Source organism: Delphinapterus leucas, chromosome 6 (assembly GCF_059928025.1).
Source record: "Delphinapterus leucas isolate spDelLeu-1000000601 "Yukka" chromosome 6, BTC_Dleu_Yukka2, whole genome shotgun sequence".
In the NCBI taxonomy this organism is placed as follows: domain Eukaryota; kingdom Metazoa; phylum Chordata; class Mammalia; order Artiodactyla; family Monodontidae; genus Delphinapterus; species Delphinapterus leucas.
The window spans coordinates 120,062,003-120,089,549 of NC_143134.1; the positions used below are offsets into that span (position 1 = coordinate 120,062,003).

At 53.1% G+C, this 27,547-nt stretch overlaps 1 protein-coding gene across 21 annotated transcripts in view; it reads left to right on the top strand.

The window, feature by feature from the left end:
* PRRC2B (proline rich coiled-coil 2B) overlaps positions 1 to 27,547 on the top strand; it is an 87,577-nt gene that overhangs the window by 46,714 nt on the left and 13,316 nt on the right. For 14 of the 21 annotated variants that reach the window (XR_016393665.1, XR_016393666.1, XR_016393670.1 and 11 more), the window contains exons 10-25: positions 982 to 1,072; positions 3,659 to 3,851; positions 4,802 to 4,834; positions 7,837 to 8,140; positions 9,747 to 9,931; positions 12,331 to 12,559; positions 17,733 to 17,949; positions 18,571 to 20,622; positions 22,004 to 22,200; positions 22,758 to 22,903; positions 23,497 to 23,638; positions 25,171 to 25,256; positions 25,604 to 25,792; positions 25,943 to 26,140; positions 26,554 to 26,640; positions 27,359 to 27,463. Coding sequence is in view for 15 of the 21 variants with exons in the window: in XM_089913886.1 (XP_089770012.1) it covers positions 982 to 1,072; positions 3,659 to 3,851; positions 4,802 to 4,834; positions 7,837 to 8,140; positions 9,747 to 9,931; positions 12,331 to 12,559; positions 17,733 to 17,949; positions 18,571 to 20,622; positions 22,004 to 22,200; positions 22,758 to 22,903; positions 23,497 to 23,638; positions 25,171 to 25,256; positions 25,604 to 25,792; positions 25,943 to 26,140; positions 26,554 to 26,640; positions 27,359 to 27,463 (4,454 nt within the window). In the remaining 6 variants the exon portion in view is untranslated. The remainder of the gene's footprint in view (positions 1 to 981; positions 1,073 to 3,658; positions 3,852 to 4,801; positions 4,835 to 7,836; positions 8,141 to 9,746; positions 9,932 to 12,330; positions 12,560 to 17,732; positions 17,950 to 18,570; positions 20,623 to 22,003; positions 22,201 to 22,757; positions 22,904 to 23,496; positions 23,639 to 25,170; positions 25,257 to 25,603; positions 25,793 to 25,942; positions 26,141 to 26,553; positions 26,641 to 27,358; positions 27,464 to 27,547) is intronic. The other 7 variants (XM_089913890.1, XM_089913891.1, XM_089913896.1 and 4 more) reach the window with 5 other exon arrangements.

Genomic DNA, 27,547 nt, shown 5'->3' on the forward strand with positions numbered 1-27,547 from the left:
GGATTTGCTTGTTCTAGATGTTTCATATCCATGGAATCACACAATAGAATACGTGGCTTTTCACATCTGGCTCTGTCACTTAGCATAATGTTTTCAAGGATCATCATGTTGCAGCATGTGTCTGAACTCTTTTAAAATCTTTTTTTAGTGGCCAAATACTCTTCCATGGTATGGCTCTACCGCATTTTGTGTACCCACTCATCAGTTGATGGTGACTTTCTGCCACCTGAGCCACTTGGGTAGGGGAGGGCCCTGGGGCAAAACGGCCACCCACGAATCTCACTGTTCAGGTGTCTGTATTGCTAGGGTGGCCTCCTGGCTGGTTTCTGCCTGCTTTTGCCCACTCTCCTCACCTCCTAATACACTTGCAGAGTATTTTGTCTAGATTTAAGAGCTGTTGTCTTAAGTCTAACCAGGGGGTGTTAGTCTAACCAGGCTACTTTGCTGTTACCAGAGCCAGCACTGTCCTTCATTTTTTTTTTAAAAAATAAATTATTTATTTACTTATTTTTGGCTGCATCGGGTCTTCGTTGCTGCGCGCGGGCTTTCTCTAGTTGCATCGAGCGGGGGCTGCTCTTTGTTGCGGTGCGCGGGCTTCTCACTGCAGTGGCTTCTCTTGTTGCGGAGCACGGGCTCCGGGCGCGCAGGCTTCAGTAGTTGTGGCTCGCGGGCTCTAGAGCACAGGCTCAGTAGTTGTGGCGCACGGGCTTAGTTGCTCCGTGGCCTGTGGGATCTTCCCGGACCAGGGCTCGAACCCGTGTCCCCTGCCTTGGCAGGCAGATTCCCGACCACCGTGCCACCAGGGAAGCCCTGTCTTGCATTTTTATCCGCAGTGTTTGTTCTGGTGGTGGCAGCTGGGTGGTGTGCCTTCCCCAGCTGGGTTGGTGCAGTTCCTGACTGGAGGAAGCTCCCCAGTGGCGACCTCAGCACTGCTGAGACTCGCATTTTGTCTCACCTTCCCTGGCCGTGCTCCTGTTGCAGGCCTCCACGAAGAAGTGGACTACTCGGAGAAGTTGAAGTTCAGCGATGATGAGGAGGAGGAGGAAGCTGTGAAGGACGGCAGGCCAAAGCGGTAAGTGTCCCTGTGCCGCTGATCGCTCCGCTCCCAAGGAGCGTGACCTTAGCGGGATGTAAATGCACCCGTGTTCGTGGTGCTGCCGTGTGCCTGTCACCATGCCAAGGAGCGTGACCTTAGCGGGATGTAAATGCGCCCGTGTTCGTGGTGCTGCCGTGTGCCTGTCACCATGCCAAGGAGCGTGACCTTAGCGGGATGTAAATGTGCCCGTGTTCGTGGTGCTGCCGTGTGCCTGTCACCATGCCAAGTGCATTTCCTGGTTACCCCAGCAGCCTCACAAGGGCAAATACTCTTTCCATTTGCAGATGAGAGGGCCATAGCTTTTGAGGACAGCTGTTCAGAGATGGAGCCAGGATTTGCACCCAGGCATGCCTGGCTGGCTGAGTCCTAGTGATTTAACCACTGTGCCAGTATTTTCCCAAGGGTGTCTTATAGACTGCTTTTTCCATAGATTGCTTTGGGTGTAGTGCCCCAGGAGGCTTCTCTGGCCAAGCAAATTTGGGAAACTTTGTTTTCCACTTAACTGTTTATTAATAAATAGTTCCAAGGTTGTCCAGAGCCTAGAGTGTGCATACTGCCGTGTGCTGGGAATCTGGGGGGAGGCGGGTATGCCATATTTCCTAAACTTATCTGACCACTTTAATCTCTTCCATCTTTTTTTTTGGATCATTCCATTGGACTGATTTTTACTCACAACACCTTTTGGAAAATACTTCATTGTAATCTAGTCCCTCTAGTTTTTAGCATGATACCAGTAGTATTGGCTAGTACTTTTAAAAGAGCACCTATGGTTGCTTTAATTTGCTCCCCCCCGCCCCAGTACTGGCAAGAATGCTTCTTTTTGTGTGAAATTGCCTGTTTCCTTTGTATATTTATCTGTTAGACTTACTCTGCTTTCCGTTAAAATGTGATTACTGTTTTATATTGCTTAGATATTAGTGCTTTAATATTTTTCCCTTTGTCTCTTTTATTGTCAGTAATTGAATGTTTATGTAGTTGGGTCTGCAAGTCTTTGTTATTTCATCTTTCGCTTCAAAGCTCCTCTTGTGCAGGGAGCTGGTAATGATCTGCCACTCTCTCAGATGATACACAAACAATTAACGAATTGAGGCTTCTGTAATTTATTTTAATGTTGCTTGATTTCAACTGAAGCTTTGGATGCACTTGGGAAATAAATATCTGTGGGTCAGTTTTTGGAACACTAAGCTCAGAAGGAGACGTGATCAAGAATTTAAATCAATGGCAAGCAAAGTTTTGCAGATTTATTGGAGCAGCAGGCCACTCTCTTCTTGTCTCTTTGAGTTGATGTGAATTGAATGTTCATCTGAAAGAGTTAGACCTGGGTTTTGGACCCAGTTCACCACTGGCTGTGACCAAGGACACATCAAATTGAGTCCACCAGCCACGACCTCAGTGTGTTCCCTGAGCTGGTTGAGACTCCTACTACAAGCTCCCCAGTTTTCTTTGACATTTTATTTCCCATCCATGATGGGTTCCTGAAACTTTCCTGTTCCATCCCTTCCTGTTCATTGTCTCTGGGGGCCACTGGGACCCACATCCTTTCTTTGCTGCACCATTGAGAGGCTGGCCAGCTCATGTCCTTCCTTCCGTCTCACCCTCACACTGTTCCTTAGTTGTCTTCTGCAGACTTGATCTCTCCTGGTGGGTCAGGAGGCTTCGTGTGGGCGCCTGCCTCTGACTGCAGTCCGGAGCCGCTAGCAGTTGTTGCCCAGTCTGTGGTGTCCCGATCCTCACCCGCCCCACCTCCCTTCCATCTCCCTTCCACCTCCCGTGCGTGCGTGCGTGCTTGTGTGTGTGTGTGTGTGCGTGCGTGCGCACCTGCGCAGACATGTACATTAGCCAGGTCTGACTCCCTGCCTTCCTCTGCACTCCTGCTGGGTTTAGTGGGCACCACTAAAGAAGAGGTGCTGAGTAGATGCACATGTGTGTTTTGCCCCAGGGCCTTTGTTTACACTGGGGCATGTGAAGGTGAGCACTGCACAAGCCTCCCTTCGGTTCGAGCCTTCCCGTAGCCTCCGCTGGGCATCTCTCTCCTCCTTTTCCACGCTGTGTGTGCTTTGCTTTGTTCCTCCTGCTCTTTATCATGAATCAGCCAGTGAGCCTTCTTTTGCTGTTGCGAGGAGCATTTATTAAGCAACTCCTTTATGCAAAGCACGGGGCGGGAGCTGTGGCGTAAAGAGAAGGGCCTTCAGTGGGAGTCCTAGGCTCAAATCTCTTAGCTCTTCCTTGTGAAAACAGCTCCCCAACCTGTCGGAGACTCAATTACCAACTCTTTAACATGGGGCAAGTAGAGACTTTTTGTTTTTGGAGTAAATAAAGTAATGGGTGTGAGGCATCCTGCCAGGAGCTGTGTGTGTAAGGCTGACTTGGTAAACATTGGTGCTGATGTTGGTGCTCTGGGCATATCCTCTCACCTATAGAGGGGGTGCGGGGTAGGTCTGCTCTCATGAAGGAAATTGGTGTGTAGACAGCCAGCTTTGGAATTCCTAAGGGCCTGACCAGTGAGGCCAGACCATGCTTGGGCCGACTGGGAGAACTAACGCTCTGTGTGGTTTGTCCCAGGAACAGTTGGGACCCCAGGAGGCAGCGGCAATTGTCAGTGAGCTCTGCAGACAGCGCTGATGCCAAGCGCACCCAAGAGGAAGGAAAGGACTGGGGCGAAACAGGAGGCAGAACCCGTGTCGTCCGGAAGGTGCCAGAACCTCAGCCGCCTTCTAGGAAGCTTCACAGCTGGGTGTCAGGCCCTGACTACCAGGTACCGTGGGCACTGCAGGGGTTCTGTGCCTGTGATTAGCTGGGACACACACACACGTGTGCACGCACACACACACATACACACACACACGAGCCCTTTCAAGTTCATTTGACCGGAGATACACACACACACACACACACGTGCCCTTTCAAGTTCATTTGACCGGAGATATACACACACACACACACACACGCCCTTTCAAGTTCATTTGACCGGAGATACACACACACACACACACACACACACACACACACACACCCCCTTTCAAGTTCATTTGACTGGAGATATACACACACACACACACCCTTTCAAGTTCTTTTGACCAGAGATACACACACACACACACACACCCTTTCAAGTTCATTTGACCGGAGATATACACACACACACACACACACCCCCTTTCAAGTTCATTTGACTGGAGATACACACACACACACACACACACACACACACACACACACACACACACACACACACACACACACACACACACACACACACACACACACACACACACACACACACACACACACACACACACACACACACACACCTCTTTCAAGTTCATTTGACCGGAGGTCCAAGGCAAAGACTCCAGCAGGTCATCTAGTTGGCTATCCTGTGTGTTTATGTCTCACTGAGTTCAGTGGTCGGGCTTCTTTTTTTTTTTTTTTTTTTTGTGATTTAAAATTTTGAAAACAGTCACAAACTTACAGAAAAATTGGTGTAATACAAAGAACACTTTTTCTGAACCATTTGAAGAGCAAGTCGCCAGCCTGATCAGCTCGCCACCACAGAACACTTTGGTATCTATTTCCTACCAAAAAATGACATTCACTCTAGGTAACCAGTCAAATCCAGGAAATTAGCATTGATACATCACTGCCATCTAATCCTCAGACTCCATCCCACTTTTACCCATTGTTCCATTCATGTTCTTCATACAGAAGGATCCAGTTCAGAGTCACACGCTGCCTCAGGTATCCTGCTCTTGAGTTCCCTTCAGTCTGAAGCAGCTTTTCAGCCTTTGCTAAACCTTCATGACTTTGATACCTGGGAAGATGACAAGCCAGCTATCTTGTGGAATGCACTTCAAATTGGGTTTGTCTGGTGCTTCCTCATGATTGGGTTCAAGGTTTCCATTTTTTTGGCTAGAATCTCTCAAAACTGTCACTGACTCTTCTCATTGCATCCTACTGGGTGACCGTGATTCCACTCTGCCCGCTCTGACAACCTTCACTTTGATCTCTTGATTAAGGTGGTGGCTACCAAGTTTCACACCATGGAACTTTCACACACTCTTCCAGATTTGTAATTGATAGCAATTTTGTGGGGAATTACTCTGAGACTACGAATATCCTGTTTCTCATCAAATTTTTAATTAATTAATATCAGTGGGTTATAGTTTGTTGCTCTCATTGTTTCTTTTGATGTTCAGATTGTCTTTGATTTGGGAGCTTCTTCAAGCTGGCAGCTGTGTGCTTTTTACATCTCCATTCTTTTTTTGAGGAATTCCTTGCTTTCTGATAGAACAAGTTTGTTTTTAAGCTCCTTTTGTCCTTATGCTACCTTGGCCCTGGAGTCAGCCTTTAATGATATTTAGAAACTAATATGTGGGCACCACGAGTACTACTGCTGTTAGAGTGCCACAGCTCCTGGACCTTCTCTGTGGACAGAGTCAGGAAGTGTAGGTATGTGACACACACACATGAATCACAAGGATATCTCAAGTTCCACAGAGGTCATTCTAGCTGTTTGCCATTGTCCCTAGTATTTGTACCTATTCGGTCAGGCTCCCTGTTTCTGCCCCCACCCTCTCTCCCTTGCACAGGTGCCCTCCTCAGCCACTCAGATGTCAGTGCACCCCACCTCCACATGGCCCTGAATTTCCCTGCTGGGCCATCTCTTCTAGGGGTTTCTTCTTCACCCTGCTTGGTTGGGCCCCAGCTCCCACACCAGCCACATCTCCATGTGCACACTCTCGTCACCTGCCCTGGGCTCTGACCACCTGCCCTGAGCTCTCTGACTCCCGGGCACCAGGTGCCTGCCTTGTTCTGCCACCTCGCGTGACTTTCGGACTGAATTGAGCAGGAGGGGCAGAGCTGGGGATGGGAAGGCGTTAATTTAAATACGCTTTGGCAAAATTGCCGTTTTCGATGCACTTTGCTATTTAAAGGGCTCCTGTTCCGCATCTCGGTATAAAGTAACAGTGCTCGGTACAGGGGACACAAGTGAAGATAGACACAATATGACTCTTGTAAATTACCTTGCAGTTAATCCAGATTTCATTCACATACTGGGGTTGCTCAGTGTTCAAAAGAAGGTTTCACTTTGATCTGCTTATAACAACACTGAATTATCTGAATAGAGTCAACAAAGATAAAATCTCTATAACTTTTATGGATCCAAATTTCTGAAAAGATTTTCACACTTAAAATATTTTGCAGAACATTTAGTTTATAAAATGATAGCTCATCTTCGGGCAGCTCTGAAAGGCACATCTGTAGTCTTGATGATGTGCCTCAAGACTATAGCCTTTGATTCTGCTATTTCATTTCTGGGAAATTCTGAAGGGAATAATAGTCAGGGATAGGCCTTAAGGATCATTGAACACCAGGGGATAAGGTAGGTCATGGGATAGATAAGCCGTGGGGTGAGACAGGGCACAGCCTTTATGGAGCACGGACAGATGGCAGTGGTCAAGGGCAAAGGAGAAGAGTGCACACTTTGGTAAAAAATACCTTCGTGCTTCTAAATTAGAAGTTTATAATCTTGTGATTGTAGCAATTGTCTCTGGATTATGAGAAGTTACTTTTTAGGAGAAAACTCCTTGGCTACAGTCACTGTGTGACATATTGCTTTTATGGAGGTGTAATTAACATACACAGAAAGGCATAGATCTTGTTTTTTTATGTTTGATTACTTTTTGACAATTACATACATCTGTGTAACTACCACTCAAAACAGGAAGTTGTATATTTTTTTGCTAGTCGCACCTCATTGGAATTCCAGTGGCTGGGGTCCCGTTAAACACGCCCGCCATCTGTTATTGCATGTTCTGCCTGCAGCTTCACTTCCTGCCAATCAGTGAGAAATCTTCCCAGTGTTGGTAGTTTTTCACGCTGCATTGGTGGCACCCTGGTTGTTTGTCCAGTAACTGACAATGAGCGAGAGATTCAAAAGTGGATGAAATATCCAAAAGAGATGTTTTTAGAGATGCTTATTTATTTTTATATATAAAGAATCACTTTGAAACCTTATGTCTGAGTGTGAATTTCAATTTCTTGTGGCTCTCCATATCCAGAGGTGTATGTATTGTCGTGGGAGAAGCAGTAGAGCAGTTTTGTGGCTAAGAAATGATGAGTGTGTGCTTTCCTGCTGTTGGTATTTAGCTGTGGAGGCCCTAATCTTTTTTTTTTTTTTTTCTTGGTACGCGGGCCTCTCACTGTTGTGGCCTCTCCCGCTGCGGAGCACAGGCTCCGGACGCGCAGGCTCAGTGGCCATGGCTCACGGTCCCAGCCGCTCCGCGGCATGTGGGACCCTCCCGGACCGGGTCACAAACCCATTTCCCCTGCATCGGCAGGCGGACTCTCAACCACTGCGGCGCCAGGGAAGCCCGAGGCCCTCATCTTGTGTGCTCGGTGGTGGTGGTGAGAGCGTCCGTTTTCTCAGTGTTTCCTGCGTGTCTGTCACGGCGTTGAGTGCTTTGCAAACGACTCAATGTACCTTCACAATCCCGAGGGCTTCCTTTATTATCATTCAAAACGAGAAACTAAGGTGTAGAACGTTGGCACTCACCCAAGCCTCATTCCAAATATAGTAAAGGGTAGAGCAGGATTGAAACCCAGGTCCGCCTGCCGCGGGGCTGCGCTGCCTCCCTAAGGTGCGTGAGGGTCCTGGGAAGGAGAGCCCATCCCATCCTGGGGGCGCCTGTGCCCGGGTTGTGATGTGCATTTCATCTGAGACCGTCTCCTCTCGGCAGAAGTCCTCCGTGGGCAGTGTGTTCCGGCAGCAGTCTGTCGAGGACAAAGAGGACAAGCCACCCCCGAGGCAGAAGTTCGTCCAGTCGGAGATGTCCGAGGCCGTGGAGCGAGCCCGAAAGCGCCGGGAAGAGGAGGAGCGCCGGGCCCGGGAGGAGAGGTTGGCTGCCTGTGCCGCCAAACTCAAGCAGCTGGACCAGAAGTGCAGGCGGGCTCAGAAGGCGGGCGGGGCCCAGGAGCCGGTGGGGAAGGAGGCACCCCGCTCTCCAGGCGCCCCACAGGAGAATGGCCCAGCTGTCCGCAGAGGTGAGCTGTAGGGCCCCGTCCCATGACCTGAAAACCCTACGCTGTGTCGCTGGTTGGTTGTCTGCGTCTCCCTGGCTTTTTAGCACCACCGTGGCCCACAGCTGATGTGTGGGAGTCCCGGTCGTTAAGAGTCTCGGCCTGGGCCAGGTGCCTGGGTTCACATCCCATTTCTACTGCTTAAACCAGCTATCCGGGCGCCTCACCTCTCTGGCGCGCATTCCCGAGTCTGTGAAGTGGGTTGATGAGAGCTTGTACCTCCCCGCATGCTGAGGGGCCACGGGGGAGCGTGTGCACGAAGCACTTGGCGATTTCTAGATGCAGAAAGCACTCACGTACTCACAGCAACGCCGCCGGTTTTGTCGTTGCCGGTGTTACCACCCGGCTCGACTGAAGACGCGGGTGCTGGAGGACTTCAGTAGGAGCACGGGATCTCTCTCGGGACATTGAAAGAAGCCTGCCTGCTTGTTAGCATACATTTTCCCTGACAATTATTCTCAAAGGAGTGGATCACGTGGCTGCGCAAGAGACGTTGAATAGCGTTAGGTGGTGGAGGGTGTCTCTTGCTGCAGTTTTAAAGAATGGGCTCAGCTGTGTTTTTTGTGACTTTCTTGAATCAACTAAAGCCAACTCTCAAGTAGAGAGCGGCCTGATGTTAGTTTCAGTCGCTGAGAGCTTCTCCGAGGGAGGTCTTATTGGTGACATGATGGCCATCAGAACCCTTCTGGCCGAGGAACTCAGAGAAATCGACCCTTGTCCTCCTGTAAATAAATGTCCTGTCACTGAAGTCTGAGTGAAGCCTGGGCCCAGTGTCAGGGACTCACTGAGCGGGGGCAGTGGAGAGTCCAGGAAGTAGATGGCGGGGAGCGAGCTTGGGCCTGGGTGTGGGGTGTGCCCCGAGCCCCTCTGCAGCTGCCCTGCCTGTCAGTGTTCTTCTGGGACGCTGGGTCCCCAAGGCTTTGCATTGGTGTTTGTTTGCCTCCTGCGGTAGATTTAAGAGCACAAAATGTCAATTATATCTCAATAAAGCTGGACAAAAAAAAGAATGCAAAGCTGGGATGGGGCAAGAAAGAAGGGAATTTCAGGGAGAATAGTGATATGGGAGGCTGTGGTGAGTATTTACTTCTTGTTAGGCGCTATTTTAAGTGCATTACGTGGATCGTCTCAGTGAATTAATTCTCCAGAGGCCTGGTGGGGTAGGTGCAGTTGTTGCCCTCGTTGAACAGATGAGGACACGGGCCAGTGGGGGCTGCCTGGCCGGCCGTCACACAGCCTTGGGTGGAGGGTGGATGTGGGGCTCTTGTTGAGCCCCGACCGCTCTGATTTACTGGGGTCTGTTTTAACAGAGCCCCTCCCACCCAGAACCACATCCCAGCTCTCCTGCTGACTGTGTGACCTCAGGCGGTTCCTCTGATCTCTCGACCCTTAGTTTTCTCCCCTCTGGAGCGATGACGATGTGGGGGAGTCCATGAGCTTGTGCGTGGGGAGCATTTATAGCACAGTGCCGGGGTTTGAGGACTGCCAACAAGAAAAAGCGTCTGCCCTAGACATCGCTAGGCTGAGCTTTGGCGAGCTCACCCGGCCATTTCCCTGCTTATTTGTTCCGTAGGCTCCCCCGAGTTCTCTGCCCAGGAAGCCCCCAGCACGTTTTCGGAAGAAGCCCCTACAGCTCCTCCAGCTGTGGCTCAGAGCGGCGGCAGTGACGAGCGGGCCAGGGAGCCTGGGTCCCCCGCGCAGGAGTTCAGCAAGTACCAGAAGTCGCTTCCGCCCAGGTTCCAGCGCCAGCAGCAGCAGGTAAACAGGAGTCGCTCAGTAGGTGTCGTGAACAGACCTGTCCGTGGAGTGGCTGTCCCCTCTCCTTTCCCCACGCCCCCTTCCAGTAGAACAGACAATAGAAACCCACCCTCGTATACGCCAGTCAGCAGCAGGGCTGCGGGGAGTGAGGGCCTCGGGCGTCAGCCCCGCCTTCAGTTCCTCCAGGTAATTTACCCTGTGGATGAAAACCCCTGGTGGCAGTTTATGGACCCTGTTGTCTAACGCCGGTAAGGACTGGTTAGTGGTGTCTGAGTGGTTTTCATCCAGAGTTGCACACGGTGGCCACTCCCTACACTGACAGCGGCCGCACCCTGGGTGCCTCCCAAGGAGTAAGGAAGGCCTGCGAGCTGCTTGGAGAGCCTCCGAGAGAGGCGTGTTAGCGTTCCGTTAAGAATGTAGGTTTGTAGGTTTTGAATCAAGACAGCTTTGGGTTCTGGTCCTGCTGGTGCAGCTTATTCAGCTGTGTGTGGCTTTGGGCAGGTCAGTGTAAAGTGGAAGGAATGAGTCCCTGCCTCTCGGCATGGCGGTGAGGGTTCTATGATGCCTGTAAGCTGGTTTACCGGTGTGACCATGATCACCCTTTGCTCTGAGGAAGATCATGTGGGTAATGGTTGTAATTCCAGCCGCCTCTTACGGGCCTGGGGATATTGCTGAGCCGGAACCGCTCACCGGCAGTTGTCTGTCTCACAGGCACAATCAGCGAGGCTTACTGCTGATGAACACTGCGTTTTGGTGGGAGACAGATCACTCGCGGACGTTACTTAGTTCAGCAGCTAGGTGTGCGGTAAATTATTGTTAACCATCGAAGAAGTTTCAGAACGTGGGTGCCCTGGAGACACAGATCAAAGTCTCCGCCTTTCCCCAGAATCTCTTCTAGTTGCCTTTAAAACGTTCACCCCCAGACCCTACTTTCCTTGGGCTCCCAGGAAGCATTCCAGAAGCTCACCACGTCCTGTGTTCTAAGCAGGAAGTTAACATTCATTGTGCTCTTGTAGCGTTGTGCTGTGGGCAGGCACCGTGCAGTTACTCCCGGGCTTGGCGAAGAATTACTGCTGACTGGAGAGATCTCTGGAGTAACTCGAGCCGGACACAGTAGTAACAGTTGCTCTAGGTAACTCTTCTGTGGGGCAGTGACAGGTAAACCCGTCCTTAAGATTAGAAAGAAGTCTGACGTGTCAGAGCAGCCTGAAGGAGTCTGGAAAGCAGACTGTCTGGTCAGCTTCCCTGGGGAGCTGGGGTCTAGACAGGAGGAGGAGCTGTGGGCAGAGACCAGCGGAGTTCTGCTTACTGAGTTCTGAGTGCTCCTAAGAAGTGCCCTGAGCCCTGGCGAGCCTTCCAGGGAATCCAGCCCAGGCTGGGATTGTGCCAGCCGGCTGGCAGGAAAGGGTGTGTCCTCCTTGTCTGACTCTGCACCTGCATCCTGCCAGAATCCTGGTTCGGGATGCAGTTGTGAGGGCAGCCCTGGAGGTCACTGGTGCTGTGGAGCAGGGTCTGAGATGAATCCTCACTGGGTCCAGGTTCTTGATTTTTAATACTCTATTGATGCTTTACGTGTGTCCTTTTGTGCAGTGAATTTTCTTCCTACCAAGTCTGGTGGTAGAGGTGAGGATACTGCAGTGAACTTGGCATGTAGTCTCTTGGTTTAGGGAGGGAAACAACCAACAACAGTTACACAGGAGAAGCACCAGTGCTGTGGGAGCCAAGGACGGGGGACCTGGTCTTGCCTCAGGAACTGTGGCGGGTTCGCAGAGGCAGTGCTCTTTAAGCCAAAACCTGAAGAATGGGTAGGGGTGAGCGGGTTTGGGGCCGGAGGGAACAGAGGGCCCGGCGTGTTTCCAAGACCGGAAGCAGGCGGGCGGGCAGGCAGGCGTGTGGAGTGGAGGGCCGGGGCAGTTGTGGGAGGCGATGCTGGAGAGGCGGGTGGGGCAGGACCCGCAGGGCCCTGTAGGTCATGTGCAGCCCCGTCGGACTCGGGCTGTTAGAGGCAGAGCTGTGGAGGACCCTTGAAGGCTCCTGACGTCGTCAGGGCGTCGGAGTGAGGAGGGTGGATTGAAGGGGCAGAAGGAGGGGAGGTGGAGGAGTGTCGTCCGGTGGTGGTGCCGACAGGGAGATATGCCCTGGGAGCTGTGCCGGTCACATGTCAGCTCCAGGAGAGTGTTTGATCTAAATGAAAGCCCAGCCTGCAGAGGAGCCTAAGGGCCCAGTTGCGATGATGGCATGACTGTCCGTCAGTCCTGGGAGAGAGCCAGAGCCTGAATGCTGTAATGCCCCTGGGGCCTCCCCTCTGTGGGCTTCTGTTCTGGGTGGGTTGTCTCTGCCACCTGATGGAAAACTGGAAGAGTGTGTGCGTGCACACGCACTGCCTCTCTGCCCCGCAGCACCTGCCCAACTGGGTGTCTCTCCCTGGTCAGGAGCAGCTGTACAGGATGCAGCCCTGGCAGCCGGTGTGCCCTCCACCGCCCCACCCGCAGCGCACCTTCTACCCGCACCATCCTCAGATGCTGGGCTTCGACCCCAGGTGGATGATGATGCCTTCCTACATGGACCCACGAATCCCACCCGCTCGGACCCCAGTGGATTTCTATCCCTCAGCCCTACATCCCTCGGGTAAGCACCGTGGTCCAGTGGGCCATCCCTGTGGAACTCAGGACAGTGTGGTGTTTAAGGGTACTGCCTTGGGAGGTAGACAGACCCACCTGGATTCCAGTCTGACCTCTTTGCAAGTCACATATCCAGTCTTGAGTTTTACTTCCCAAAATGAGGGTACGGTAGTACCTCGCACAAAGAATCGTCAGGAAGAGGCCTTAAGATTATGCATTGTAAATTGCTTTAATTAATTTTTATATCTCTGCCGTGTTGTTTTGTCCGTCTTTCCATTCTTTACTGTTTTTTGTGTTTTCTCTCTTATTTTCCTTGATTAGTCTTTCCCAAGGTTTGTCTAATGCCCTTTTTTTAAGATTTATTTATTTATTTTTGGCTGCATAGTGTGTTCGTTGCTGCGTGCGGGCTTTCTCTAGTTGGCGGCGAGCAGGGGTACTCTTTGTTGTGGTGTGCAGGCTTCTCACTGCCGTGGCTTCTCGTGTTGCGGGCTCTAGGTGCGCAGGCTTCAAGTAGTTGTGGTTTGCAGGCTCTAGAGTGCAGGCTCAGTAGTTGTGGCGCACGGGCTTCAGTAGTTGTGATGTGTGGGCTCAGTAGTTGTGGCGCACAGGCTCAGTTGCTCCGCGGCATGTGGGATCTTCCCGGACCAGGGCTCGAACCCGTGTCCCCTGAATCGGCAGGCGGATTCTTAACCACTGTGCCACCAGGGAAGTCCTAATGCCATTTTTTTAATGCTGTTTTTTTTTTTTTAATAAACTGAATTTATTTTTTATTTTATTTTTTTAATTTTTTTTTTTTTGCGGTACGCAGGCCTCTCACTGTTGTGGCCTCTCCTGTTGCGGAGCGCAGGCTCAGCAGCCATGGCTCACGGGCCCAGCCGCTCCGCGGCATGTGGGATCTTCCCGGACCGGGACACAAACCCGCGTCCCCTGCATCGGCAGGAGGACTCTCAACCGCTGCGCCACCAGGGAAACCCCTAAAGCTACTTTTAAAAAGCATCTATTGGATTTCTTAATTCCTGTATTTTATTTGGTTTTTATTTCATTAACTTCTGCTTTCTTTTCCCCCTCATTATTTCCATTGAAAGTATTTTGTTCTTTTTCTAACTGATTATGTTGATGAGCTCATTAGTTTCTGACTTTTCTCATGTATTTAAGTCTCACCTGACCTATGAGCCACTATGAGTTTTAAGATACATTTTTATTATCGTATAGTTCTAAATGTTAGTCTGATTTTATCTTTTTTTGAGTGATTTTTTATGGCATGTTGTAAAATTTCCAAATGTGAAGTTTTAATACCATCTTTATGGTGTTAATTTCTAATGTGGCTGCCTCGTGGTCGGATAACATGGTCTGTATGATATAGACCAGCGGTCACAAACTTTTTCTGTTAATGCCAGATAATAAATATTTTAGGCTTTGAACTGCTACTCAGTTTTGCTGTTGTAGAGCAAAAGCAGCTGTAGACAATAGTGAGTGAATGGGTGTGTTTGCTTTCCAGTAGAACTTTATTTTTAAAAGAAGTGGCAGGTCGAATTTCACTCAGGGGCTTGAGAAGAATGTATTCTCCAATTGGACGTGGTCCATTACATTGTGCTTGCTAATTGTGCTGTACAAATGTCTGTATCATCACAATGTTTTATCCCCTTGATCCATTACTAAGAGGTGTGTGAACATTTCCCACCGTGATGTGGATTTTGTCAAATCTTGTAAACCTGTCAGTTTTTGCTTTATCTGTCTGGAAGCCGTACTTCATCTGTTCCTTTTATCTTCTTATAGCACCTTTGTTATCATTAGTTGTGCTTTCTACCTTTAATGTCTACTCTACCTGGTAATCATTTTATTCCAGTTTTCTTTCGATTAGTATTTATGTGGTATCTTTCCCCCAACTTTTTACTGTCAGGCCTCTCTGAGCCCTTTTTGGAGGAGAATATCTTTGTACGTGTAGGATGTGTATGATTTTACCCACGTTGAAGCTCTGTGACTTCAGTTGCCGAAGTTGTTCCCTTTAGATTTATTGGGATGATTATATTCAGATTTCCTACTCTCCTATTTTATGCTTTCTGTTTATCCCTCTTTTCTATGCTTTTCTTTTTCTTTTTTTGGTGATAAGTTTTCCTATTCTTTTTGTTTGTTTTCCTTCTACATTCTATTTCTACTGTGTGAATGGTTGCATTAAATTCTAACATGCACCCTTGACTTAGCAAAAGCTAATCAGTATCTTTACCCTGAACCTGAGCTCTAACTACCTCCTCATCAGTCTTGTTATTTTTGCCTGGAATTTTAGTTCCACTTTTTTTTTATGCCCACCAAATCAGCTATTATTTGTTGTTTTATTCGACCTGTTCTTGTTCAGATTTGCCTGGATGTTTACTAGTTTCTTTGCTGCTTATCCTTCCCTCTGGGTTCCATTTATTTCTTCATGAAGTACATTCTGTCCAGGTCTTCAGGAAAGTTGTTCTGGCAGTAGGTAATGTTCGCCTGAGAAAGTCTTGATGTCACTCTTTCTCTTGAATGATAGTGTAGCTGGGTATAGAACTCGAGGTTGGCAGTTACTTTCTTTTAGTACTGTGAAGATAGCATTCCTTGTTTTCTGGCTCATGTGTCTGATTCGTGTCTGGGTAATCTACTGTTTTCTTTCGGGCTGCTTTTAAGATCTTCTCTTTGTCTTTGGTCTCCTGTAGTTCCTTCTCAGTATGCTGTGTCTAGGTCTATATCTATCCTTAACCTTACTCTGCTTAGAACTCACAGTGCTCGAATCTGAGGATGTATGTCTTTCATCACTTCTGGAAAATTCTCTTCTAATTATCATGTCAAATGTTGCTTTTTCCTCATTCTTTATATCCTTTCTTCCTAGGTTGCCCACTTAGATTATTTTGTGCCTTCTCATTCTGCCTTCCAAGTCTCTTAAATATATAAGAGAGCTAACCTCTGTGGTGCCTTCTGGGAAAATCCTTCAACTATTTTCCAATTCTCTTTTCTCTCCAACTGTGTCTGATCTGCTCTTTTTTTTTTTTTTTACTGTCCAGTGAGTTTTTAATTTCAGTGACTCTGTATTTTTACTACCAGAATTTTTTCCTCAAATCTGTCATTTTTTCTTGTGTCTTATATTTTTCGTAAGTTTTTAATTCCTTCCTTTATGCTTGTAATCATTTAAAACATAATTTTCTAGTGCTTCACAGTTTAATTTGTTACCTGAAGTTCTTGAGGAAGGTATATAATCCCGTGGGCTTACCATGGACTCATAGTGGATTGTTTTCCACACAGTGTTCTGGTAATTTTGGATTGTGAGTTCATTTTCAGCAGAGCTTTATTTATCGTGGGGATCTAGTATAGCTTGGTTTGAGGGTATATCCCTCCAGTGTGGTTTTATGTTTTCTTCCGCCAGCCTAGAACTACCCTTTATTTTAACTCAGGAAGTTTCTGGAACATTCTAGGGGTATAAATCTGAACTTCACCCTCCTGCCCCCAGACCTGCATGAAAGCTGGCATGTGGCTATGAAACAGTCCTCACGGAGGACTGTTTTCCCTACTCTAGCCCAGGCCAAGACACAAATTCAGTCATCTCCCTGTACTAAAGAGCATATATTTTTCTGATGCACCTTTTAATTGAAGGCATAGCCCTTTGAGGGCGTTTGTTTAAGCAGCATCTCAGCTGTAGCTCTCTGCCTTGTGCGGAAAAGCCCCGTCTCCTGTCCTGGGGGGCATTTAGGAGCATGCCCGTGGGTTACTAAATCTGATGGATGTGTCCCTGGCTCCCCTCTAGGGAGCACCAGCTTGTGGCTTTGGCCGTGGCTGTGGTTTCAGCTCCCTGGGGGTTTCCCGGTTTTGGGGGAACAGAGCTCTGCGAGTGAAATGTTTCATGTGTTTTGTCCAGCATTTTTGTGACAGGAGGTTTTTTCAGGTAATATGAGCTGCCATATTGTCAAAAATAGGTCCATGTACAGTGTGGAGCAGTTCCGCACACCTTGTAATCAGTACTTAATAAATGGTGTGTAACTCTAGGATTCCAGAGAGGGTCCCCACCGTCACCTGACTCAGCCTAACTTTGTGCTGGAGTCATATATTGATAGCATTGGGACAGAGCACTCCACAGCTAAAAGAAAGGCTAAAGCCGTTGGTCTAACGCAGAACCATTTTCCTGGTCAGATTATCTCAAAAGATGGGCAGAAGAACACTGGGGGCCAATAATTAGCTTTGTGAAGTATTTGAAAAATCAGATCTTCTTTTCTCCACAGAATCTGGCCCAGTGAGAGACCTTTAATGTCGTCTGCAGCAGCCCAGCCCCCTTGTTTGGTAGATGTGGACAGAGGGGCCCGGGGAGGGCGGGGGTGCCATTTCCCTGACTGGTTTATATCTGGTAGGACCGAGACATCAGCATGTCCCAGTCTCCTCGGGCCAGCTAACAGTTTAGTGTCATTTGTGTATCCCCCACTGCCCTTCCATGTACAAAATGTGGAGTGTTACTGTCGAGCTTAGGGGTAGAAATAAAAGGAGCTAAAGCCCCAATCCTTTTCTGAATCTTCTTGCAGGGAATTGGAAGCAGGTAGACGCTGGCTCCTTGTCGCATGTAGGCTCCCTGGAGCGTAGCTCATCTTCCTTGTGTCTGTGCAGAAGACCTTCAGGCATCTTGCGTTGCTGACTGACTGGCCCCCCCTAGTGTTGCGCTGACACCCATGAACTCTCCCGTTTGATGGTTCCAGTTTCCATTTGCCTGTTTGTTTTTTTTGTTTGTTTGTTTTTTGCTGTACGTGGGCCTCTCACTGCGTTGTGGCCTCTCCCGTTGCGGAGCGCAGGCTCAGCGGCCATGGCTCACGGGCCCAGCCGCTCCGCGGCATGTGGGATCTTCCTGGACCAGGGCACGAACCCGTGTCCCCTGCATCGGCAGGCGGACTCTCAACCACTGCGCCACCAGGGAAGCCCCATTTGCCAGTTTTTTTATAGCCTTCAACACGGGGGCTCTTCATCCAGGAACTAGCATTGGACCTTACAGGTGTTTGAACAGGCCTTTCAGATAGCATGTGTGTGTACCTTCAGAGGTTCTGTGATCAGAAAGATGGGACCTCAGTGATGTTAAACAGGTGGGATCCATGTGAGAGTTGGGGCAGCCTGTCTCCTTTGGGCCTGTGGTTGACCCATGGCTTGCTAAACGAGGTGACTGATTGGTTCTTTGCCTTCTTCAGGATTGATGAAACCCATGATGGCCCAGGATTCTCTCAGTGGAACTGGCTGTCGCTCTGAGGATCAGAGCTGTGTGCCCCCACTGCCAGAAAGGAAAGTGACCACCATCGATGCAGCCCCTGTGTGGAGCCCCGAGGGTTACATGGCGTTGCAGAGCAAGGGCTACTCGCTCCCCCACCCGAAATCCAGTGACACTTTGGCCATGGACATGCATGTCAGGTGAGGCGAAACTTGGTCCTACTGACCTGGAACTGAAGGAGGGGTCTCCAGGTCCTCACTGAGATAAGGCTCTGGGAAGAGGCCCTGTCCCAGGTGATGGTGCCCCCTGGGGAAGGAGAGTGAGATAAGGATGGCCGGATGCTTTTGTGTGAGAGGCACTGATGGCAACTGAGGGCCCGGGAGAAATCCTGGCGTCAGAGGCAAATCCCGCGGAACCTTGGGCAGGGCTGAGGGGTGGGGGCCTCACAGGGCATGCGGGGTTGAGTGCGTGTGTCGTGGCTCCTTCCTGTGAAAGTAAAGGCGAGCTGGCTGTGCTGGCCCAGCGCCCCAGCCTCTCCGCGGACGCCCCGGCTCCAGCTTGTGTGAACCAGAGGATCCCCGGCCGCTCGCTGAGCCCACCGGCCACTGACTTCTTCGCTCTCTGGACTCCAGGGGCCGCCACCAGCCCATGGCCCAGCATCTCTGAGACCTGTTTAAAGATAGAGCGAATGTTGGTGCCTATGTTTTTTTCTTTTTCTTTTTTTTTTAAATTTTTTTCTTTTTAAAACTAAACTGTGTTCAGCATGGAACCCAGGAACCAGGCTCCAATCACATTGACTGATTTTTCTGGTTCCTTTTCAGGAATGAAAGCTCTTACTCTGCCTCACCTGGAAGGTCAGGGGGCGTAAGTGCCCGGCGCGATCTCCTTGAGGAGAGAGGGGAGGAGTACTTGAGTGCTTTTGACAAGAAGGCCCCAGCAGACTTTGACAGCTGTGTCTCTTCTCAAAGAATAGGCCAGGAGATTTTGTTTCCACCCCAAGAAAATGTTCAGGAAGCAGGCGCGCCTGGGAGTCACACCCCAAACCTCAGGTGTTCCACACTGGAGCCCGACTTTGCCCCGGCTGAGAAAAAACCAGAGTATAGCGATTGGGACGTGAGCCGCCAGCCGAAGGCCGCCGACCCAGACACCAGGGTCGAGAAAGAGGCGCCCCAGGAGGAGCTGTCCTTCAGTGTCTCCTCCTGGGAGAAGGAAGGGAGCCCCGGCAAACAGCCGGCCCTGGAGCCCGAGTGGACACCAGAAGCCCGGGGCGCCGGCAGCCAGCACCCGGAGCAGACCAGCAGGACCCGGAGGTCCGGCCCCATCAAGAAGCCCGTCCTGAAGGCCCTCAAGGTGGAAGACAAGGAGAAGGAGCTCGACAAGGTGAAGCCGGAGCTGGGAGAGGGGAGCGCCCGCCTGGCTCGGGAGACGGGGTCCGTTTGCGAGGCGGCCGAGGACCAGGACCAAGAGAACGCCCCCGCGCTGGCCAGCGTGGCCCTGGCCGCCTCGGAGGACCGGGGCTCGGCCCGTGCTGCCTTGGGCCGCGAGGCCAGCCGGCCGGAGGAGGACGGCCAGCCCGATGGGGCCCGGGCGGCCAGCCACACCCCCCCTACCAGGAGGAATAACTGGATCTTCATTGATGAGGAGCAGGCCTTTGGGGGCCGGGGGCAGGCCCGGGGCCGTGGCCGCGGGTTCCGAGAGTTCACTTTCCGCGGGCGGCCCGCGGGCGGCGGCCTCTGTGGCGGGGGCGTCCTTGGGGCGCGGGGCCTCTACGGCAGCAGCCAGAGGAGCGGCCGCGGCCGGGGACCGCGAGAGTTCGGGCTGGCAGACGACTTCCCCCGGGCCAAGCCCCGGCGGAGGATCGCCAGTGAGACGCACAGCGAGGGCTCTGAGTACGAGGAGCTTCCCAAGCGGCGACGGCAGCGGGGCGCCGAGACCGGGGACGAGGGCGCGCTCCCGGAGAGGGAGGAGGCCGCCGGGAGGAAGGGTGACTTCAGGGAGTCCTGGAGGTCCGGCAGGATGTGCCCCGAGGACCACGGCGGGCCAGAGGCCAAGAACCGAGGCCCGCGGGCCTTCGGGCGCGCCCTCCCCCCGCGGCTGAGCAACTGCGCATATGGCCGGAGAACCTTCGCGGCCAAGGAGGCGGCCCCCTGGCCGAGCCGGGGTCTGGGCGCCTCCTGGCAGGAGTCCGGCCCCCCCGACACGTGCGGGGCCCGGCGGCCCTCAGACAGAGACTACATCCCGGACGCCTACAGACACCCCGACGCCTTGGGCACCCGGGGCTTCGAGGATGGCCGTGTGGAGGACAAGAGGGCCTTCTTCCAAGATGACCACGCGGCAGATTCCGAAAATGCCGAGAACCGGCCCTTCAGGAGAAGACGGCCCCCGCGCCAGGACAAGCCCCCCCGCTTCCGGCGCCTTCGGCAGGAGCGGGAGGCCCTGGGCCTGTGGGGGCCAGAGGATGAGCAGCCCCTGCCGGCGGGCCAGTGGCCGGGCCGGCCCAGACCCTGTCCCGGGGACAGGAGCGGCACCACAGGCCGCAGGTCCCCCGAGCTCGCCTACCAGAACTCCTCGGACCATGCCAACGAGGAGTGGGAGACGGCCTCTGAGAGCAGCGACTTCAGCGAGAGGCGGGAGAGGCGGGACGGGCCCGGGCCCGAGCCCGACCCCCAGGCCGACGGCCTGCCCGGGGCGAGCACGGGCGAGAAGAAGGAGCTGGCCAAGCGGAGCTTCTCCGGCCAGAGACCCCTCGCTGACAGACAGAGCCGGAAGTTGGAGCCGGGAGGGTTCGGGGAGAAGCCTGTTAGGCCAGGTGGCGGTGAGACTTCTCCCCGTTATGAGAGCCATCAGAGTGGGACGCCTTTGAAAGCCAAAAGGTAAACGGGAAACAGAGTCCCGCGTTCTTTTTTGTTGCTGTCGTTCTGTTAGCCGGTTGTCCCAGCGGTACTTCATGCATGCGTGTCCCGCCGTGTGTCAGGGCCCCGACTCCTTCCCCCTCGTTGTGCTCCAGGAGGGCGCCTGCCCGCCGAGGCCATTGTCCGTGAGCGTCTCCGTCACTGGCTCTCGCACTGCTGTCTGCTTCTCTTGTGGCGTGCTGCTGCTGCTGTGGCTTCAGAACTAAGCCTAGAGCCCCTGCCCCGCCGGTCCCCCTGTGGTTGTGGTGCCCATCCCAGTCCCTGTCTCACGAGTTCAGTCCCTGTGTGTCTCCTCGGAGTCCAGCCGAGGGGCCACCGCCACAGAGGGGCGCTCCCTGTTCACGGCGCCTCGTGAGTACCGGTCAGTCCACCAGACTTCTTGGCTCCAGGCTGCTGCCAGGCGGCGTCCTCCAGGAACACGTGGGGCAGTGCTGGCCTCCTGGCCCCCGCAGAGATCGCTCTTCCCTGAGTGGCTTTGCTTCTCGACAGTGAAGAGAAGCAGCGCCGCTTTGGGGATTGCCACCTTGGCCTGGTGAGAGCCAGGCGGTAAGCAAAGGGAGTGAGCTGCCCGAGGCCTGGTGAGCACGTCTCGTTTAGAATTAGAGGCTTTGGTGGGCGGTGATGATCGGTGCTCGGTGTCGGCTCAGTGCCCAAGCCTGGCCCGGAATCAGGGCAAGGGCAGACGCTGTGCAGCCTGCATTCCTCATCGTGCACAGGCCACGCCCTAGCGTGCTGAGGAAGACTGCTTCCCACCTCCCAGCCTCCTTAGAATTCAGGGCACCGAAGCCTGGCCTGTAATTAATCCATACCGCCAAAGAAGGAAGCACAGAAGAATGCGGGTTCTTTTAGGTGTCCATCTAGACTAGCTTTCTCGGCCCCAGATGCCAAGACTTGGCTTTGCTTCTGATTTCTACCCCAGTAGCTGGGCTGGCGGTAGGGCGAGGCCTGGGCTCCTCTCTGGTCAGTCTTAGGAGAGGAGCAGGAAGTTCTGCAGCCCCTTTCTAAGCATTCCCCCTTCTCCCTCTCCTTTCTGTAGCCCTACTGGGTTTGGCACACAGTGGGAAAGGACAGAAGCATCAGCCCTGGGAAGGGGCTGGGGAGAGAGCAGTTTTCCCGTGGGCTCTGCCGTAGCAGTGGTGCTGGGGCAGCCTCCACACGGGCTTGCAGAGTGAGCTACCGCCAGCAGGCGGCTTCTGCTGAGCGGAGGGGACGCTGAGAGGCAGTGACAAAGATCAGGCACTGTGCTGTGTGCGTGCTGTGCGTGCCTGTGCGGTTTCTCCTTCTCTCTCCTGCCCCAGCCTCTGGTCACTTCTGAGCTAACGAGATCCTCCTTCCTTTGTAGGTCCCCGGATGACACCTTGCCTGGAGGTCTTGGCTGCAGCAGTGGGAGCGGCCACTACACGCTGGAGCGGGCAGCCCATGCCACCTCTGACATCCCTGAAGCCTCCTGTGAGAAGGCAGAGAAGGAGGCCCAGCTGGCTGCCCAGAGGGCAGGCGAACAGGGAGAGACCATGAAACCGTTTGACCTGAACTATGGAAGTGAGTGTCACCTCACCTCTTCAGGGGAAGAAGAATCCGGGCCAAATGGGGAGCCGTGGCCACCTCTGTGGGTTGCCGGGTTTGCCCTTTCACTGAATATCTTAGCTTCTGGGCACGTACTGGGTTAAGAGCAAAACAGAAAGGATTCCTGCCTTCATGTCGCTCACAACCTTGCTGAACCCCCATAACAGCCCTGCAGTGCCCCAGTTTTAAAGATGGGGAAGCTGAGGCCCAGAGAAGTTGAGTGGTTTGTGCAAGGTCACACAGCTGGTTAGCAGCGGAGCCGGGACTTAAGTATGTCTGTCTCCGAAGACTGTTTTCTTAACTGTAGCCTCTTCGATTTGAGGTAACACTGTGTTAGAGGGGCCGTGAGAAGGGTGTAGAAATCATAGCTGGGTTTCCTAGACCCTGGTGAATATGCTGAGGCCCAAGCCAGCTAAGAGCCTGGCCTCTGAGCTGAGCCGGTCCTTAGATATCAGGTGTCTGTAGGGTTGGGTTATTCTTGGCTCCCAGTAAATGGAACCACTCACTGTCTTTCCTTGTGAATCTTGGTTCAGATGCCGGCGTTGAAAACTGCGGATCCAGCCCCGGAGAGGAGGGTGAGGTGGGCTCTGTGGTGGGGGAAGGCTTCATCGAAGTCCTGACCAAGAAGCAGCGCCGTGTGCTGGAGGAAGAGAGGAGAAGGAAGGAGCCAGCTGTGCAGGTCGGGGCGCGTGGCGTGGGCGGGGCCGGGGCGGACGGGGCTTCTGAATCAGGCCCAAGACAGGAGAGGAAGAAGGCATGTTTATTAAACACGCACTGCCTCCCAGGGCCCGCTATCCCCGTGGCTCCACGGCGGCAGATGGTGTTACCCCTGCTGTCCGAGAGGGGGACTGGTCCGGGGTGACACCCGCCGAAACAGGGCCGAGCAGGACACAGGCCTCCATCAGCCCCGAAGTCCATCCTCCTTCCACTGTGCTCCGGCCTGAGTGGGACGAGACTCATCACCCTGGGAGTCACGAGGGTTGGCGACTCTGTACTCGAAACGGAGTCGGGGCTGAGCACTGCTCACTTGCCCCGCAGTCCCAGGTCACAGCCCACCGGTCACTTCCGGGGGCGGTTTGGTCGGCACTGCAGTTCCCACATGGTTGAGTCTTGGCTGACGCTGAGGTCTGGCTGTAGCGCCGCTGGCTGTAGCGTCACTGGAGCAGTTTCCGGGGGTGTGGTTCTGGTGCCTGGGGTAGTTTTCCTGGGGAGAGCTCATTATCCTTCACGTCTGAGGTCGAGGCCAGACCGCATCACCTTTCTTCTCCTTAGGTACCTGTCAAAGGCCGAAGTCTTTCCTCTCGTATTCCTCCTCGGTTTGCGAAAAAGCAGAACCACCTGTGCCTGGAGCAAGGTGATGGAGCTGTGCCTGGCAGTAGCCTGGGCACCGAGATCTGGGAGAGCAGCGGCCAGGGTAAGAGCTCGGGGTATGGGCCCAGCCGCTCGGCCCACGGCTGCCTCACAGGCTCGGGGCTTCTTATTAGGGAGCATCCTGCTTTGGGGCCGTGAACACAGATGGAGCATTACCTGTTTCCTGGCTTCCTCTGCTGAGTCAGGGCGTTGGATGCCATCCTGGCACCACGTGCTGCCGCAGCCTCTGAACAGACGTCAGGTTTTCCCTGCCTGAGACGTGGTGGAGAGGAGAGCATTCCACACCCAGTGATGGGAAAGGATGGCCCCCACCCCCGCCCAGCTGAGGCCACTCGGGGAGTTGGCTTGACTCTGCTCACACCAGTTATCCTTCCTTCTTCCCTTGAGGAAGAGCAGCAGACGACTGCTCAGAACAGGAGTCCAGAAGCTTTCCTGTCTGTGCTGTGTGCTCTTTCCTCAGCAGAAGGAAGTTTCTGTCAGCTCCTCCCCAAATGCTGTCTTAGGTTTGAAACCAGACTAGGGTGGCCTTTACCTTTTAGAAAATTTGTTTCCCTGAAAAAATTTCTTACCCAGTGCTATTTTCCTGGTAATTTTTCATTTTAAAATACAAAACCATTTTAATTGAGCAGATCCTTCTTGAATGCCTGCTTTCGGCAGGGCCCTGCAGGGTATACAGGGGGGAGCTCGGAGAAATCATCCATTTCCAGCTCTTTTGTTCCAAGCAGCCGAGGCTTCCAGAGTTAAGTGACAACCCCAGAGCCATGTGACAAACACCCAAGAGCCTAGGTTCTGGACCTGATTCTTTCAGTTTTACCTCATGGCCTATCTTCATGTTCCTGGTTAAAAGCTTGGTTCTAGCACAGTGCAAAATAACATAGGGAAATAGTCAACTCTGACTGAAAGTACGATAACTTTTAATAAAATTTTGATCGGTCAGTTTGGTTGTGAGAGTGGTGGGTGTCATGGTATAAATGTCCAAAAGTACTCACCCGCCGTGTTGGTCAAGCAGAGTGGACTAACTCCGGAGTCACGCTCTCCCTCCAGGATTCTGCAGCATCTCATTGGTTGCTCAGACCAGGGGTCTGTGGGTGACTTCAGAGGGCCCCTGGATCTTAAAAAGAGCATGTGAGATTTCATATGCACGCACAGGGTCCATGGCTTTTGTTGGGTTCTCAGAGTGGTCTGTGAGCTAACAGAAGTTGAGTAACATCAGCTTCAATTTTTCAGAGACTTGTAGAGGTGCCAACGTGTAGAAATAAGTGGTTTATGTGCAGAAAGCTTCACTGCAGCAGAGGTAGTGATAGAGCATTCTAACTGGTGTGAGTGAAAAGTTGCTGGTGTGTTTAGTAGGGCACATTGTCAGTGAAATCACAGGAAGCACGTTTACGGAGATCTGCCTGAGGATGTTGGGAAGTCAGGTGAAGGTATCAGACCAGCTCCTCTTTCGCTAATGGGTCGATTGCGGTGGGAGCGGGGGCGGCTCAGAGACTTGGGTTTGTGTGAGCCGCGCCTGTGCTTGTATTTCTGGCTTGGTTGTTCCTCTTCGACGTCCTGACTCTCTGTCTTCCTCCCTAGCAGCCCTCCCCATTCAGGCCTCGACCGGTGACTCCTGGGCCAAAGCCGCCACTGCCTTTGCCGGCACTGAGCCTGGCTCTGCCGAGGTGAGTGGCCGCCGGGCGCCAGGCGTGTGCTCACATCCGCCGCCGTCCCAGAGGCCCGCCCGTGCTCTCCCTGGCCGAGCAGTGAGCCTGGCTCGTCACTGGTCTGCAGTCTTGCTTTCGGATCTGCGGGAGGGGCCTGTGTGGGAGGGAGGAAGAGCGGGGATGGCCAGGGAGCGGCACCCACCCTGGGTAGGCAGCGTGAGGGCCTCTCCTCGGCATCTGGCGGTGGTCACACGCGCAGCGGGTTTGTGGTCTCCATCCAGGGCCCACGCGTACCTGTGATCGTGGGCTCGGGCCGGGAGACATGTCGAGCGGCCCGGGCTCTGACCCTCCTGTGTCCTGCACAGCAGGGCTTTAAGAGCAGCCAGGGAGACAGTGGCGTTGACCTGAGCGCCGAGTCTCGGGAGTCTTCAGCGACCTCCTCGCAGCGCAGCTCCCCGTACGGCACTCTGAAACCCGAGGAGGCGAGCGGGCCCGGCCTGGAGCCCAAGGCTGATGGCCACAAGGAGCAGACTCAGAAGCAGTCGGAGCCAAAGGTAACCTGGGAGTCTGGCTCTCAGGGGCCGGGCTGGGCGGAAGGGCTGGTGGTATCTTTTGTCTTCTTCCCCGACTCCTGGTCCCTTGGAAGCTGGAGATCAGGGTCATTTCCAGGCTGTGCGTCTCAGCTTCTCTGCTTTTCCATCAAGGATTCCGAACAAGGCTCGGGACAGAGCAAGGAGCATAGACCAGGCCCCATCGGCAATGAGCGGTCTCTGAAAAACAGAAAGGGCTCCGAGGGGGCTGAGCGGCTGCAAGGGGCTGTGGTCCCCCCTGTCAATGGGGTGGAGATTCACGTGGACTCTGTGCTGCCAGTGCCCCCCATTGAATTTGGAGTCAATCCAAAGGTGAGGCTTTGATTTGTTTTCTTCTACCTGTGCCCCCGCCCCGCACCTTTGGTGCTTGGAGAGGAAGCGGGGAGCTTAGGGTGGGCTCCTAGAAGGAGCGGGGACATGGGCGCTGGCAGTGCTCCAGGGGAGCGTGGCGGGTGGCTTTGCAGGTGAAGAGGTGCTGTGAGCTACGTTCTCCGTCTCCCTGCTGACACCAGGCAGGTTCTCAGGCCGAGCAGGGAGCCGGACAGAGAGAAGGGGGTGGCCTCCTTTTTCGGGGCCTTCGGGAAACATCTGGCCATCTTGCTCATGGGGTGAATGCTGCTTAGTGGGTTTTTGAGTTGCTGAGACTGTGGAGCACATTAACGCGGGTCTCTGACAGAAGGTGAGCCACAGTGATTTCTGTGGGCTTTGTTCCCTTTTTTTTCCAGGACTCTGATTTCAGCTTGCAGCCCGGTTCTGCCTCTGGTCCCGCGGGGAATCCAGTTGTCAAACTTCAGGACGCGTTGGCCAGTAACGTAAGTCTGTGCTTCCACCTCCAGCTCTGTCGTCCCCGTGCCAGCAGGCCCTGGGCAAAAAGAGCCTCGTGAGGTGTTCCGAAACCAGAGGGGGCGAACCAGCCATGGCTCTGGGGTTGGGCGGACGTGGTTTGAGTCTTGATGCTGTCTCTAGCTAGTTACACGTCCTTGAGCAAGTTGTTCCACGCTCTGGTTTTGTGAACTTAAAATGGGAGAGTGTAACTCCTAAGGTCTGGTTTATTTGGTACTTTGTGATTTAAAACCTCCCAGGTTCTGTGGTCGCACATGTTTGAGAATGCTGCACTAAACAGGTTTCTTTACTCTGAGGTTTCTCAGAATCCCTGTGTCGTGCTGGTGGGTGCTGGGCACTGCAGGAGGAGGGCCTAGCAGTTGCATTTCTGAACATGTGTTACCAGGACCTCTTTTTCACGGTTTTGGGGGAGGGGGCTGAGACAGGACCTGGTATCTCCATGCCACGTAGTGGTGCCTGCGTACTGGCAGCCAGCCGTGTTTCTGTTGCCAAAACACGGCGGCCCTGCTGGAGGGCTCGGGGTGCGGGGATGAGGGTGGCTCTCCACGGCCTTCTTTCGAGAGAGTCGGTGGAGGCAGCCATTTGGAGGGGTCTCGAGTGCACACGACCAAAACGGAAGGCGTGTTTGGACACGGCGTCTCGCTTTCTCTGGGCCTGTCAGTGTCCCGTGGTCTCCTTCCCCTTCAGGCTGGGCTGGCACAGAGTATTCCCATCCTGCGGCGCGATCATCACATCCAGAGGGCCATCGGCCTCTCCCAGATGTCCTTCCCCACCGCCGACCTCACTCTGAAGGTAACACTGACCCCGAGCAAGGCGGGGCCACCGGTGCCTTGGCTTGTGAAGGGGCAGGAGCGGGCGGCCCCGCCCACCTCCCCG